This window comes from Prinia subflava, chromosome 21, assembly GCF_021018805.1.
Source record: "Prinia subflava isolate CZ2003 ecotype Zambia chromosome 21, Cam_Psub_1.2, whole genome shotgun sequence".
In the NCBI taxonomy this organism is placed as follows: domain Eukaryota; kingdom Metazoa; phylum Chordata; class Aves; order Passeriformes; family Cisticolidae; genus Prinia; species Prinia subflava.
The window spans coordinates 394,584-410,462 of record NC_086267.1 but is presented as its reverse complement, the minus strand read 5'-3'; the positions used below and the strand labels follow the sequence as shown (position 1 = coordinate 410,462).

The following is a 15,879-nucleotide window of genomic DNA, read 5'->3' as shown; positions in this document are numbered from 1 at the left end:
GCCAGTACCAAACTGGAGCAAATCCACACTGTCCAACAGCATTTAGCTCAGTCTGCCTGCAGAGCCATGGTATGGACAACCTGGGGAGCAGCACATCCCAATCCCCACCTAAAAATAACTGCATTCCAGGAGCGACAGTCAATTCTATCTCCATTACTCAATCTTGATTAAATCTAACGTTCAGTATATTTCTCAATCAACTTGCCTCAAGTGACTACCTTAAGGTTAATCTCTCAAAGCCTTTTTCCAGGGAAAGAAGATTCTTTCACCATCTGAACACACCAAGGAGCAGGTAGAACATGAAAATGATTATCCACAAAGCTTGTTCTTTCCAAAAATATTTGGCAAAGCACTGGGTTTTGGTTTTTTTTGTCTGTTTCGTATAAACACGATGTAAAATGAAGTTAAAACAAAGTCTCAAAAATGCCCTTCAGCATTTAAAAAGTCAGAGGAAAGAAAGCATTTTGAACAAAGCATTTCACAGCATGGTGCAGTAAAGAAAAAAAGTCCTTTGGATACTTTTAACTGCATTTATTTTTGCAATTAACTACGACAGAAGGGAAAGTAAATCCAGTACCTAACAGAGCGATATCTGTACACTGCTTTCCTTGAGAAAGTTCTCCTAGAGCAGCCTTTGGCTTCTAAGCATTTGGTAAGTGTTAAAAACCATATTCCTGTATGGAACAGTTCAGCAGGGAAATGGCATGCCAGCTCCCAGACCCCTAAACATGCATGGAGGCACCTTTGCACACTGCAAACCTCCCTCTGGAGACCATGGAATGCAAAGGGGCTGCCAAAAACCCTCCAGCTGCTCAGGAAGGCATTTCTGTCCCAGCTGATAACAGCCCCCACAAAGCCAACCACACTTACTCCTGGCCTGGCAGCTCAAAAGTCCTCCCTGACCTGCAAGGGTAAAACAATCCTTGTTTCAAACAGCTCAACATGGAAGTGAACGGAATCATAGAATTCTAGAATGGTTTGGGTGGGAAGCAACCCTAAAGCTCATTATAACCTCTGCCATGGGCAGGGACACCTTCCACTACCCCAGGTTGCTCCAAGCCCCATCCAACTTGGCCTTGGACACTTCCAGGGATCCAGAGGCAGCCACAGCTTTTCTGGACAATGCAGAAGGGTTGGGAGGAAAAGAGACATGCTAGGAAAAAATCCTGGGTCACTTTTTCAAGCAAAGCCACCAATCAAACTAATTTCAACCATCTCAGGGGGAAATTGTCATCCCAGATAGTGGTCAGAACCATGGCTCCCAGAGAATGAGAAGGAGGCTTCAGAGTGAAGAAACTACACTGTTCAAGAAATGAGGGAAAAGCAGGAATCCCTAATGGGAGACATGCATTCAAAGAAAAACATCACACACACAAAACAGGCAGTGGCCAAGGAAGATCCAGGGGAGACAGAGGCAAATCTAACATGAGGCAATGTCAGAGCCAGAACTTGTGATGATCGTTTTGTTTATTGAATTTTCAAGCAGAAAATCAAACATAACAGTAGTAGTCTCACACTGAACAGTAGCTAAACAAGGGTGAGAGTGAGCAAATCTCATGGTAAATGCTGTAAAAATATCCAAAGTAAGTCTGTGAGCAAGCTGGCTTGATGGAGGTGACAAGGAGCGACTGAGAGGAGACAGTCAGGGAGAACAAAGCTTTTATCTCCTCTGGCCAGACACACACATCAGTCTCTCCTTTCTGGAGTAACTTTGGCTTTTGGCCTATTCCAAAAGGAATAGAAATGGTTCTTCAGCTGTTCTCTACACTTCTGGCTGCATCAGATGCTTGTGCACATCTAGGCTGACGGAAAAAAGTTTTTTAATGAAATGCCACAGAGCAGACAACACAGCTGAAACCACACCCATCTTCCACCTTTCCCATTCCAAAATGCAGCTGCAGATAAAACAGTTATTTTCAAATACTCCTGAATTTCAATCATTGAGCTTAAAACAATTTACACCAAACAGCCAAACCAGGCACTATCTCACACAAACTGAATCACAACCCAACAAAAACAAAGGTCCCCAAATTCAGTGTAGCCGTCCCCTGACCGGCTGCTGAAACAGCAGTTTCTGGCCTGATTACCAGCTCAGGGAGAGGCTCTGATGTGGTCAGCCCCCATCCATGAGGCCACCTGATAAAATACTCTATGTCTGGGTTGGGAAGCACGGAGCCACTGCCACTGTGGCAGAGGACACCAACCAAGAAACACATTCCAGTCCCAACAGCCCCTCCTGGAAGAGAACATTGGGATTGTTTGGGGCTTGTTTCCTTCAGAGCAGTTACTTAACACACACAGGGAGTTATTTCTATACCAAGTTTGCCCTGCACACACATAACCAGGTAAGAGCATTAAAACCGCAAGAGCCAAAGCAGACAGGGCCAGGTGGCATAACTAAAAAGGCACAGAGGAAGGCAGAGCAGGAGGAAAAGGATCTCATCGCAGAGAAAGATTCCCAAGGTTTTATCCAGCCCTTATTCAGCTTACAGCCTGGAATAAACTTCTGTGTGGGTCCAAGAGCCTACCTTCTTCCCTCACTCTGAATTCACAAAGTAAAACCTCCCATCTCTGGCTTCCCTTTGGTGCCACCAGTTACTACAGCTGGAGCACATTGTTATGCCACCAGAGAAGAAAGTTCCCACCCAGACACGAGCACTGCAGTGCTCACTCATGGCAGTTTTTATCCAGGAGTCTCAATTTCTGCGTAGTACTAAAAACTAGCTGACTTTTCCCTTCCCATGCGTGCTACTAACACAGAACTGCCCCTGCCCACTCACCTCAAACTCTCTGCCCTAAAATCACAAATAAACCAATCCAGCTTGCTAGGCTTTACCCTCTACACGTTTCTGCTCCACAGGGACAGCCCCTGCTTGTGTCCTGGTGCTGGGGTCCCTGCACCAGCATCCATCTATTTCTGAGCCAGGCTCTCCATCTGTATGATAAGCAGGAATATCAAACAGCCTGGTATTTTACTATCTCATTCACTCAGCTGCATTTCCTGCAGTGTCTCCAGTACTTCATGCTGTGACCTCATGGGGAAATGTAATGCTCTGCTGGTCACTCTATTGTGGTGACAGCAGTGTTGACACCCAGAGCAATGGTCCTCCCATCAGCTGAGCAAGGAATTCTAGAAGAATGATTCTCCGGAGTGTTGATGCTCATTTCCATTCCCAATTCTGTAACTCCTTGTGGTTTTCAGCCCATAATCTTTATTTCAGCAGTTTATCAAAATGAAATGAAATCCTAAGTACCTTCTTGCCACATGTGGAGTTTATCACTTCCCCTGAGTTAAAATTCTCTGTCATACAAAATGAAATTCTGGGAAAGCTGGCATCCAGGGGGGGCAGTGCAACACATCTTATGCTGCACAAAACCCGAACTTCACAGAGGGCTGTAGGTAGGACAGGAGCCCTGAGTCTCCTCAGTTCAGCCCTCTGCACCTCTAATTTCCCCTCATAAGGAATCTCAGGTGCACACTTCACACACACCTGTGCAGGGGAATCCAAGAAGTGCAACAGCAACGATATATTCACCCCACCAGGGTCTGAAGATAAGCAGCCTCTGGGCTTTTCCTGTTAAACGAAATAAGATAAACTAGCCTCTGGGCTTTTCTCATTAAAAGAAATCCTAGTTTAGTTCCATTGGCTCTGCCTGTTGGATCCAAGGCCAGGTCAGATGGGGCTCAGAGCAACCTGGTCCAGTGGAAGTGTCCCTGCCCGTGGCAGGGGGTGGAACAGGATGAGCTTTAGGGTTCCTCCCAACCAAAACCATTCTGGGATTCTACAGATTCAGGCCACAAACAGGGATAAAACATGGAGGGAAGGCTGCAGCTCTGCAGTGCTCTCTGAAGTGATGCCACATAGCTGAACCAACACACAGGCTGAAGTTGGTGAGGATGTACCTGATGCACTATCCCAGGTAGGAAAGAAAAAGGAACTTAGGGGCTGTCCCTGCCTGGTTGCTCCAACAAGCCCATCTGCACCAACAGAACAACCCATGCACCGCCCACAGGCACCACGGTTCCTTTTCTGATGACCACAAACCCAATCGTGCTGACTTCAGACTGCATATCTCCACAGTCACAGTAAGGCTTTAAGACTGAACTTTCCACCTACAAACATTGCCCAGACACTTGGATTTCATCACCCCCACGGCCACGAGTGCCATCGCCACCTTAAGCATGGACAGGGAAGCTCTGATGATTGTGCTGGTGACCAGGGCTATTTTACCAGCCTCTTTTCAAATTAACCACAGTTAAGATGAACACTGAGGATGGGAGGAAGGGAAGAATAAGAGAAGTATTAGAGAAGTATTAGAGAAGTATTCTTCCCTTAAATGCTGAAGTTTTGGATCACTGCAGAACAGGAATGGACCAACTCAAACATTTCTGGTTATCCCTAGCACCTCTGACATTATCAGGAGCTGCAATGCCATTTGGTTCACCAAACTGGTTGAAACACATTTCATCTTCTTCCTTTTTCCCTGCAATCCTGAGACATTTTGGACCCACTCGCAGTGAGTGTGGATAATACAGATCTTTTGTCTCCCGTTCCCAGGCAGAAACACCATCTTACGCACAACATAAAACCAAGGATGGAGCTAGACCACAAGAAAAAGCAATCCAAGCCTGAGGAGTGAATTCTCCTCCTTTGAGGGAATATTTGCAACCCTCTCCTCCCAGTGGTGGAAGTTCAGCAGACTTCTCCAAGAGCTTCCAAAGCATCAGTGATCTTTTGGAGTTTTAGTTCAACCACCAAGACCTCAAACTCACTCATGGAGACCAAGAGGTATCCCAGCTTTCAACACTTCCAAATCTGGCTGCATTCTTCTTCCAAAAACTCCTTCCAAACAACAACACAGAGCTGACCTGACGAGAAGCTGCTTGCCCCACTCTCTGTGTCCCTTGTTTTATTGCTGTGCTCGAGCTCCTTTCTCTGCACCCTTCCCAGGTTGATTAATACTCATCCTGGACAATCAGATGTCTGGTAATTCAAGCTTTTACAGTACTCCACACCGTAACTCCCTGTAAGGCTCACACATTTCATCAGAAAGTTTTTGCTGACTGTTCCCACTCCTGACATCCCAGGCAGTCAATAAGGCATTCTGGATAGAGATCCCAGTGATAAAACTCTCATGTTCTTTGGCTGCCAGGATGGGAATTTGGTGACAGTACAATTCATTCATTTATTTAATGATCCTAACACCAGCCTAAGTGGATGAAGTGTGCTTTGGCTGTAGCAAGGCAGGGAGGGGGCGATGCCAAGGGCCAACTGTTTTGGTGAATGCTGGCAACATCAGGTACCGCTGCCACGGCCACCGCCATGAGACGGGGTAGTCTGGGGCAAAATGGGAATCATTTCAAGTTAAATGTGGTGCACAACCTCACAACCAAATATCAAAATATAAAGGAGTTTATTTGTGCAGATGAACTTTTTCAAAATTAAAAAAGTGTTTTGGAAATTTAATCAATGAAATTAAGGCGAACAGCTTAAACTCATCAAAACTTAGGCTTTGTGATATTTGCATATCAGCAAAAATTATGTCTTTTTTTTCTTTTTGAAGACACAGACATAAAGGCTCTTTAAAATCAACTTTAGAACACAACACTAAAGAAAAACATAAAACTCAATTCGGACAGGTTGACAGCTGAATTATTTGCTTTCACAACTCTAAAATACGAATCACAGAGCCCAGAAAAACTGAATATTTGGAGAAAGACTGTCCAGTGACAAGCAGTTATAACTGTGTGAGCACTGGTGAGCAAAGGTGACACAAACTGAAGTTTGTTTTATATTATACAGCAAGTGGAATTTAAGATGTCTCACCAGCTCTAGAAACATTACATCCAAAATCACATTCCAAACTAAAGCTGCTGAAATCCCTTTCCCAGAACACTCCAGAGTTCAAGGTGCACCATGAATTTCACATTGAAAGTCACAATAAACAGGCTTTAAATGTTTTTGTTTCAGTTCTTGAATTCCCCCCAAATAAGTGGTATAGGTTACTCACCCTCAGCTACAAGAACCCTGCTGAGTTCCCTTTCCAATATAATATATTGAGTCAGCCCAATGATTCAGCTGCACATTGCAAAACCAAGCATCCAGTGTGGAGCCTGTATATCACCCCAAACAGGAATTCAAGACTTCCAGAAAGTTTTCAGGCTAGATTTCAGCCTGAATTTCACATCAGACCTGACAGCTCTGTGGAAGATCTCGTGGCAGCCCCAGGACAGAAGGGCTGAGTCTCACTACTCAGTAGAAATGCACTGGGGTTTTTTTTAAATGTCCTTTCCTCTCAGGATGCTTAGGAACCTTCCCAAGAACACAGTCAACTAAAAAACAAAGCTGAAAGTAGTATCACTACAGAAGCCTTTCCCTTTGTCGCACATAGGAGAGACTCCTGCTTGGTCTGAAAGCCCAAAGACTTCTCTTGGTTTTGCCTTTTGGTAAGAGAACAAAATAAGCCCAGGAAAAGCCAGTTTCAAGACACAGTAACTTCTGTGACTTACTAAAAACACATAAAAGAGGGAAGTCAGACCACCATTAGCAAAGCCATAGCACAGCTCAAATGGATTTTCACCCATCACCAGTGACACATACACTGCAATCAGACTCCTCTGACTACTCTGAGTAACTCAGTAACTCACAGTCACCCTCATGTGTAAATCAAACCAAACGCACAATCATCATCTGGCAACCCCAAACAGAGCAGCCCTGCAACGTTTATTAGTTTCACCTTTCAAAAACTTTCCAAACTTAGGAAAATCTGTGTTATTTAAGACCCTTAAGTGCATTAATTTCTCCTCGCTTGGCATTTTCATGGCAACAAGAGCAAACTCCAAGGCTGGCAAGGAAATTTCTGTTCCCACCATATTCAGTCCCCTCCCCTGCTAGAAGCAGGGAGGGGTCTTTGTGCTTCCAACTTTAACAGCTATTCCTATGCAGATACTCTTACTTCAGAGCATGGGAGCCTCATTCCTGCTGAGCTCAAGCACTTGGAAAGGAGCAGCTGCTCGCTGCACCTCGACAAGTCCTAACCCATTTCAGCAGTCCACCAACAGACTTGGAGAGCACTATTGGGATCGGTCGAGGACAAGGTAAGTTTTATTTCCAAGACACACGTTCTGGAAGCCACTTGGCTTTTTTTTCCAAGCCTATCTAAAGCTCTAGAAATATTTAAACTCCCATGTAGATAAAGGAAACACAAAGCTGTTACAACCAATAACCAAAACATCTTATTTTTGGTGGCAGAATTGATTTAAACCTGATACAATCTCAGTGTGGGGAAACTTGTCCTTTTCTCTCCAGCTTAACTACACAGCAAACAAAGGTAAAAACAACTCCTCGGGTACAACTGAAACATAGAACATGTAATTTTCCTTTCAGGAAAGAAAAAAACTAATCATGCTGTCCCATTAACCTAGTTACATGCCCAGCAGCAATTTGACTCAAGTCCCATCAGCAACAGCATGCCATCACCTATTTCAAAAAGAGGGAGCGCACCCTGGGATACCTTCCAAAGGTAAAGAATAAACCAGAGGAATAACATGCACCAGAAAATTTCACTAGACTAAAAGCTGATTTTGCTCTCCTCCCTTTGATCCTTTTCTTTTTTAAGAACACATTCTATTTTCTTCTTCCAGCTGTTCCACATGATCAGCTCCTATTTGGGAGGCAAAACAGAGTCCAGGGTTTGGGAAGGAAAGCTGTACAGAGAAGTGCTTGAAATTGCAGCAAGTGTAAAACACAGCACCGTGAGAACCTCATCAACTGCATTCCCTTAAAGAACAAGCAGAAAAATTACTTCCCCTGGCTCCTCCAGACCACGGGGCACACGACTCCTCCCCCCACATGTTCATGCCTTGGAACAAACACCCGTTTTCTCTTCCCCATTCATTCCAGTAAAGCTTTTGCAATTGCCAGCAACCACATTCAAGTCACAGATAAGGTTTCCTACCAAAGCAATGCCTGTAAAACAGTGATACTACCCATCTGTAATTCCCCAGAGTAAAAATTCCAACAACTCTAACATTAGTGGACGTATACACAACTAAACTTGTCAGTTGACTAGCCCTGAAATTGCTGGACTAGGAGAAAAAGAAAATATAGGTTACCTCTGTCTTCTAAAGGGAGATCTTCACTGCTAACTCCTATTACTAAACAAAAGTGGAGCAAATGCACCAGCTCAACACATCCCAGTGTTTGCTAATGACACAGAATACCTTTCAGCCTGAAAATGATGGACAAAATCCATTCACACACAGATAAATTCCTTCTGTGTCCCAACATCTAAAAGGGAAGTTATTTGTTCTGAGTCTTCTGTTACTGTCTCAACAACTTCTTACACAAACTCTGTTCCCAAATCAGAGCTACTCATGAAATACACATATATTTAAATGGATAAAGTAACCTTTTCCCGCAGACTTCTGCCAGAGAACATACACAATCATGTCCTTGGATGTGAGAATAAGCCACTTGAAATCACATTTCTAGAATGGTTTTCTCCATTCTAAAAAGAGATTTCATCACAAAAATCTTACAAAGCTGGTAAAGTGACATATCTGCACTCTAACATGATTAGCTTTTGTCATTAAATAAATTAAAGCTATTGCTGCTTGAAAGAACACTAAGATGTGCCAAGGCTGGGGAACATCAACAGGGGAGACGGCAGAGAGGGGCTTAAGGCACTTAATTTTTTGGCAACATGCTCCCCAATTCGTGCCCATTCCTCCCCTGCAGAGGAGCCACCACCATAGAGCAGCAGGGAAAGTCTCTTTTCATAGCTCTCCTCCTGCTCTGACCCTCCCAAGATGTTTGATCTGCACAGCTTCAACACTTCTAAACAGAAACACTTCCCAGGCAACACCTCTGCCCGCTTCCCTTCATGCAGCCGAGATCTCAGAACACTCCTTCCTCAACTCAGAAACATGGAGAGCAAGGGACACCTCTGATCTCAGCCTGGTTCCTCCTTCCCGCCTCTCACCACTCCTTCCCTTTTGGGACTGTAATGCTCCCAACACCTTCCTCACACGTGGCTGCCGGCGCATCTGGAAGAGGGTTTGCAACTGCACTTCGGTGGATGTCAAAGCTGCACAGGGAGTGCTTCACATGACCATGCTCCTCAAGTTGACTTTTATGCCCAAGCAGCTTCCAAATGTCATGTCCTCAACTTCAAAGTCATCAACAGACAAACCCTGGAGAGCACAGAGCTGCTCTCCCACATAGTCCAGGAAAACATCACTCAAAATGGAAGTACAGCAGGGAAGATGGCATTGGCTCCAAACTTCTGGGAGGGATTACGGCAACCCAGACACTCCGACCCTTTGGTGCACGCTGCGGATTCTCTCCTGGGCAAAATTATTGGGCACATTCTCCTCCAGCTCAACTCACAGAAAGACAACAGAGAATCCCACGCACCCAATCCTCCTCAAGAATCTTGATTTAACCAGATCTCCAAGGCAGGCCTACTCTGGCCCAGCTTGCATCCTGACACTGGGCAAGCACTGCCAGGAACTCTACCCCAACTTCTCACACAGCCTCAGACATTCCTGAACGCCATCCTGTATTTCTTGCTGTCCTCCTGGGCTTTGGGGAAGCTGCTTACATCCAGAAGATGCCACCCAACACAGCAGGAACCAGCACAGCACTTCCTGAAAGGGACTACAGCACAGTTAGCTGAACAATGCAGGAAAAATTAAAAGTAAATTACTGAGACAATGTTAGCAAAAGACACATTTCCTTGCACAGCAATGATGGAATTCACATAGAGATCAGTCCCCCAACACTGATCCTTCCTCTCTGCTTCTTGGAAAAGGAATTAACAAGGAGGAAGAAGAGAAAAAAAATTCGCAGTCTGTTGATACCCACCTTGAGCCTGCCACAACCTGCAATAGCCTGAGGAACACCCATTTTTTCAGAGATGCCCAATCCCACATGGAAGCAGCCATGGGGATAGATTAAAGTCAAGCTTACTGGTGCCTGCCCATCAACAACCAGGAACTTCCTCTAAACATGAGGAAGTTGGGAAAAGAAAACAAAATCCTAATGACACCAGCCCTGAGCTGCAGACAGCTCTGATTTGGCTCTGACTGAACAGTGTCATATTAACCAGCAGCCAGGGGACCTCACCCCAGGTGCCATCCATCAACCTTACAGGCCAATGTTTGCCCACATCTAGGCTGCGAAGAAACTGGTGACCTGATTATATTGATCCACAAAATTTATTCACAGTATAGGGACTTTTGAAAGAACAGCTTACTGTAATACACACACAAAACAAATACTTCATTCCTAAGTGGGAGAGTAAAGCGCAGGGTGGAGTGTGACACGTTAGAAGTACCACTGAGGTAAAACCACAAAAGCCCTCAGTGCCTTTGCAACACCTTTGTTATTGTACCTTTTTATGGAATAAGTCTTAGTCCAGACTTCACTGGAACTTCTCCTGCAGAGGCAGTCTGGGAATCAAAGCCAAGGAGGGCAGATTGGTGTTTATTTTTTATAATATCCCTTCTGTGTGTCATTTCACCCTCACTTGTCTTTCCACCCAAATAAGGGTCAGACTCCAACCAAAGCATTTATCGATACTGACAATGTTTGAGCACAATCTCTGCCTGAAATCAGGTTTGGCTGAGTACTCCCCACTACCAGAGCCACAAAATCATCCCAACTTACTTTTACACAGGAAATTTAACTTCTTGAAGCCACCGTGTTAAGGAAATTCCTAACAAGTCTGTCTGTCTTACAGCAGCTCAAATAACTTCCTACTTAGCAGGAAACAGAATGAATCTCACATCCAGACCCTTCTGCTCTTCATGTCCATCACTTTTCAGCTTCTCTTTCTCTCAAGAAATGCTATTTTCTGAAAAAAAATTCCTTCTTTCCCCTGTATTTTAATTTTCCCTCCCTCATGCCTTGTCACATGCATACGCTGAACACTTCTCTCTCACACAATTCTTATTTTTTTACAATCGCACAGATATTGCCTAATTTCATGATACATTGAGTCTGAATCCACAGGTATTTCCAAAGTTACAAAGTTCACCAGTAAGAAACTGCTTTGGTTTAAAAAGCCCAAGTCAGAGAAACCTGCAACTCTTTTATCTGCTGTGAGGTAACAGTGGCTCAACAGTTGTATCAAAACACAGAGAAGAGAAAGAAACCGAAGAGGGCTAAAAATAAGGCTGAACTCAGATGACCCCCTGCACTCCAGTAAATCAGGGATGAACTCTGCTCCCCAAGCCTCACTCAGAGCAGCACTGAAAGGTAACAGCTTTTGTTTATAATCAAACACAGGTTTTGGTGTAGGATAAAACCAGGCACCTGAATAAGCTTCACCAGTACACCTGAATGAACACCAAAAATAAAGTGTTTGTATATATTCCAAGCAGAGATCAGTAGTTTAGGAGTTAAGGAGAGATATCGGTCAAACACAATGTTTTCAAAACAGGCATGCCTAGAAATAAAAATGAAACTGTGTCAGTTTAACCTCCCTACTTCTACAACATAAACTTCTCATATCTATCTAACACTTCTCCCTCCCTTCTTGTCCCTCCTGCTCACGGGGTCCAATTGGGTCCCCAGGAGGGGACACACTGCCACAGCAGCCCCAGCTCCTCTAGGAGGTTTTCCAGGCTTTCCAAACCCTTTTGTTTTTAGGCTGTGCTCAGAGTAAACCCAAACCTCACGTGCTTCATGTAACACTCACCAAAAGCAACAGTCAACACAGCACAGCCCCTCACCTGACCCACCAGGCTCCCCCTCAGCGACACATGAAGAAGTACCCCAGGGAATAAAGTGCTTTGGAAAGCCCAGCACAGCCCCAAAGCCAGGCAAACTTCAGCCTTCAACTGTCAAGGCATTCAAGTGCCCCATTTCCCGATAAAAAACCCCTTCCCAGACAAACCAGTACCTTGCTGGGAAGATCAGCTGGGCACAGCCTGTACACACTGTCCTGCATTCCCACTCCAACTCTTGGCACATCCCTCAAAACTGATGCAAATTTTTCCTGAGCAATAATTTTACTTACCACCACCCCGCTGACTCTACTGACAGCACCTTCCCACTTTTTTTATTCCTAAAGCATTGGCTGAAATTACAGAATACCACAAATCAGGCAAAAATCAGCCAGCAAAGAGAACGTCCAGGGGTTTTCACTTGATCCAAACAAATTCATAAAGTCAACAGTCCCACAATTTAAGCAATGAATTTGTTGTCATGGCAGGGGTGATTCTTGCCGGAAGCTCAATAAAACAATGGACCTAAACTGATTATAAAAGGGCTGGGTTTTCCCACCTCCAAAATGAAAGTGAGAGTAGGAAAATGCTCATACACAGGGAACACAGTTTTGAGAGCACAGCCCTCGGCACGAAAACCACCCTGCACTTCCACCTTAAAATCCAACACACCGCCAAACATTGTTAGGAAAGCACACTCCTGACCGTCCCTGCACCTTTCCTGGATAACACAGCATGGAGATATTTCACAAAGTGAGTTTTTCACTTCATACTGCCCCCAAAACTCCAGGGAGTGGGGGGAAGAGAACAGCCACTTTGCCACGGGATGCTGTCGGACGCTGCAAACAAAACCTCAGGCCGGCAGGCACTTTCCTGCTGATCCCTGCAGTATTTCCCTCCTGACTCGGGGCCTACTCGCAGCACAGAACCCAAGACCTTTAAAAAACACTCGCAGTCCCCGCCGGCCTCTCTTTGTAGCAGCAGCCGCTTTGGTGGGGGGATTTTGGGGAGTGGGAGCCTCCTCCTCCTCCTCCCCATCACACGTAGCCTGGCAGGGAAAGCTGCTCAGTGAAACGTTCCACCTGAGATTTATTCCCACCAGCCAAGTAGGAAAAATTAAATAAAATAAATCAGATGAAAATCGTCCCCAGCTGTAAATAAAAAAATTTGGTTTAAATTCGCCTGGAAAAACAACAAAATCAAAGCACTTACCTGGGCAGGGCCAGAAGCAAAACGGAAGAACGATTTATAATTAAAAGTTTACCCTTGGGGTCACCGCTGCTTTGGGGGAGGGGGAAAAGGGACCCCCTGGAAAGGGCTGAACCTCCAAACCAGCCCATTGGAGAGCTGGACAGCCCCTCTTTCCCCGCACCATCCCAGCAGGTGCAGCCCCCCTTTGCAGGGTGCCCCACACACAAACAGACACAGAAAAAAGAGCCGGGAACCTCTCAAAAACCCCCACCTCACACAACCCCCCGGCTGTGGGAGGCCCCGCGACCCCCAACCCTCCCTCGGTCTAGGGGGCCCCACGACCTCTCATCCCCCACCGCCCCCAGGCCTGGGGAGTCCCCGCAGCCCTCACCCCCCCGGCCCCGCTCGCTGTGGGGAGGGGGTGTCACCTCCGAACCCCCGGGGCAAAGGATACTGCTGGGGCGGCTGGGGCGGCAAGGCCCTGATGTTGGGGTGAGGCGCCGGCGCCGGGTGAGGGGGAGCCGGGGGAGGAGGCGGCCCCGCCGCCGCCCCGCTCCCGGGGCCGGTCCCCGCCGCCGCCGCGCCGGGTTTCAAAGCCGCCTTCTGCGGTAAACTCATGGCCAAGCGCAGCCACCACCCCGCGGCGGGGAGCGGGGCCGGGGGGAGCCGCGGAGCGGGCCGGGGGAGAGCCGGGGCAGCGCGGCGGGCCGGCACCGGCGCCGGTCTCCGTGACAACGCGCCTCCCGGAGGGCTCGGGAGAGGGGCCGGCGGGGAGGGAGGGAGGGAGGGAGGGGAGGGAGGGAGGGAAGGGGGGGCGGCTCAGGCCGCGCTGCTCATGAGCCGGCGGTGGCGGGGGATCGCGGTCGCCCTCGCCGGGAGCAGCGGAGCCGTTCGCGGCGGCGGCTCGGGGGCGATGCCGGCGGATTTTCCTCACTGGAGTAGCGGAGCATCAAACATGGCGCTGCGGCCGCCTCCAGCTGTCCGGCCGGGCGGGCGCTCGGGCGCCTTCGGGCCGCTCCGGAGCCGCTCGGCCCAGCGCCGATCGGCGACCTTCGGCTCTTTCCGGAGCCGCTCGGCCCAGCGCTGATCGGCAACTTTCGGCTGTTTCCGGAGTCGCTCGTCAGCCAGCGCCGATCGGCAAACCTCGGGTTCTTCCGGAGAGGCTTTCGCGGGCGCCTTGCTCCCCCTCCCTCCCCACTCCGCCCAGAACCTCCTGTGACCCCCGCGCTCGGTAAACTTCGACTATTTCCGGAAGACGAGGGCATGAGAGAGTTCGGGAAGCTTCGGAGGGGCTCGGAGGAGGGATTCCCGCCCCGCTCGTAGCTCTTCGGAGCTTCTCGGCTATCTTCGGAGTCACTCGAGATCGGTGCGGACGCAGCTATGGGAACACTCGGCTCGGCTCGGCGAGACTTCGGCAACTCTTGGCTTTGAGGGATTGGCCCGAGGCTGTCAGGGAGCCCTGGGGTCCTCAGTACCCACTCCACTGAGGGCTTCCCCTGCCCGAACACTCACCCCAGCCCCAATTCCTGGCTTCTGGAAGGGCTAGAAAGGGCAGCACCGCAGCCTCCCTTGAGGCATCGTGAGGGCCGGCAGCTCTGAATGCAACATGGAAGCCTGGTACCTCCTTTGGCTGTGAGGGATCCTGCAGTGTCCCCCCTACCGCGGGCCCGAGGAAGAGGCTTACTGGCTCCATCACCAGCCCTACAGCCCCCAGCCCAAATTCCCAGCTCGTGGGGCAGCTGACAGGGGCCACACTGTGGCCCCTCATGAGGACAGACAGTCCTGAGGGTGACAGGGTGGCTGTGAGGGACCCCTGGGACCCCCAAGGCAGCCCACCTGTGGCAGTGGGGCCCTTGTGGGGAGAGGTGTCCACCTGACCCCATGGTCACACCAAGCCATCATCCCCCCAGGGTTACCACACCACCACCATGTTCACCATTTCACACGTAACCTGCAGAACCCTCCTCACGGCCACCACCTGAGCTTGGCAGCAGCCAAGGTGGTTTGTAACATCTCAGGGAGATAAAAAGCACCTCAGAACAGATTCCAGCAGCTGCCAGATTGTCCTGACTTGTCCTGCCTTGCCGCTGGCTGCTGAGGGCTCATTCCAACATGCTGGCAACTTTCAACATTCCTGCTGCACCACACGTCCCAGGGAGACGCTCCCAGCACCTTTGCTGTGCCCACAGGTATTGCTGCCCCAGTCACCCAGCCTGGGGTGCGGCTCTAGGAAACCTTCTCAGAATTTACCTCTGTCCCATCTGCTGCAAATTCTGAGCCACTGCAAGTTTAGGAGGAAGATAATGCTTTAATGCAATCACCCTTAAACATGAAAACATTTTATTAAAAATAAACCCTTAAACATGAAAAGCTGCTTCTACTGAAGTGAACAGCTTTCATGGTGGTGTATTCAGGCACCTGGAGAGTTGCTGGTACAACACAAGCTGAGAGAAGAGGTCTTGTGCACTAAAGAAAACCTACCTGAGGAGTCACGTCCGTCGCTGCCTGTGCAATGTTCCTATTTCTACACAGAAAAGTAATGTTGAATTTTTAAGTATAAATCTGAAGGTGGAGAATCTGGACCGGGTGTTGTTCACTGGAGCAGAACTCAGCAGTGGGTAAAAGATAGTAGAAGGGTCTTGAGTATGTTTTCCCTTTGGAGTCAGACTGAGTTATTGAACAATGGGGTGGTGCAGGGCAGGTTTAGGACACACATGGATTGCAGTGTATCCAGAAGCTCTCCTTCCTCTGATATATGTTCTCAGAAGGAAAGCTGGTCTCCATTAAAATCAGCTCTGCAACTGGAATACTTTCTTACTTATGTGCTACCTGGAGGGCACAGCCACCTGCTGCAGTGCCAGCAGGCATTAGTGGGGCAGGGGAAGGTGACTCATGTGCTGCTTAGTGTCCCTTTCTGTGTTCTTTGTTCTGCATTGTGGTAAGGGAAATACCTG

At 47.9% G+C, this 15,879-nt stretch overlaps 1 protein-coding gene across 10 annotated transcripts in view; it reads right to left on the bottom strand.

Annotated features, from left to right (window-relative positions):
• The window catches only part of EIF4G3 (eukaryotic translation initiation factor 4 gamma 3), a 142,745-nt gene extending 129,063 nt beyond the window's left edge, over positions 1 to 13,682 (bottom strand). For 9 of the 10 annotated variants that reach the window (XM_063417465.1, XM_063417470.1, XM_063417467.1 and 6 more), the window contains exon 1: positions 13,380 to 13,681. In XM_063417465.1, the coding sequence (XP_063273535.1) occupies positions 13,380 to 13,543 (164 nt within the window). In that variant the 5' untranslated portion in view covers positions 13,544 to 13,681. Of the gene's footprint in view, positions 1 to 13,379 lie in introns of all 10 variants that reach the window. The other variant, XR_010082838.1, reaches the window with a different exon arrangement.
• Between the last annotated feature and the right edge of the window lie 2,197 nt (positions 13,683 to 15,879).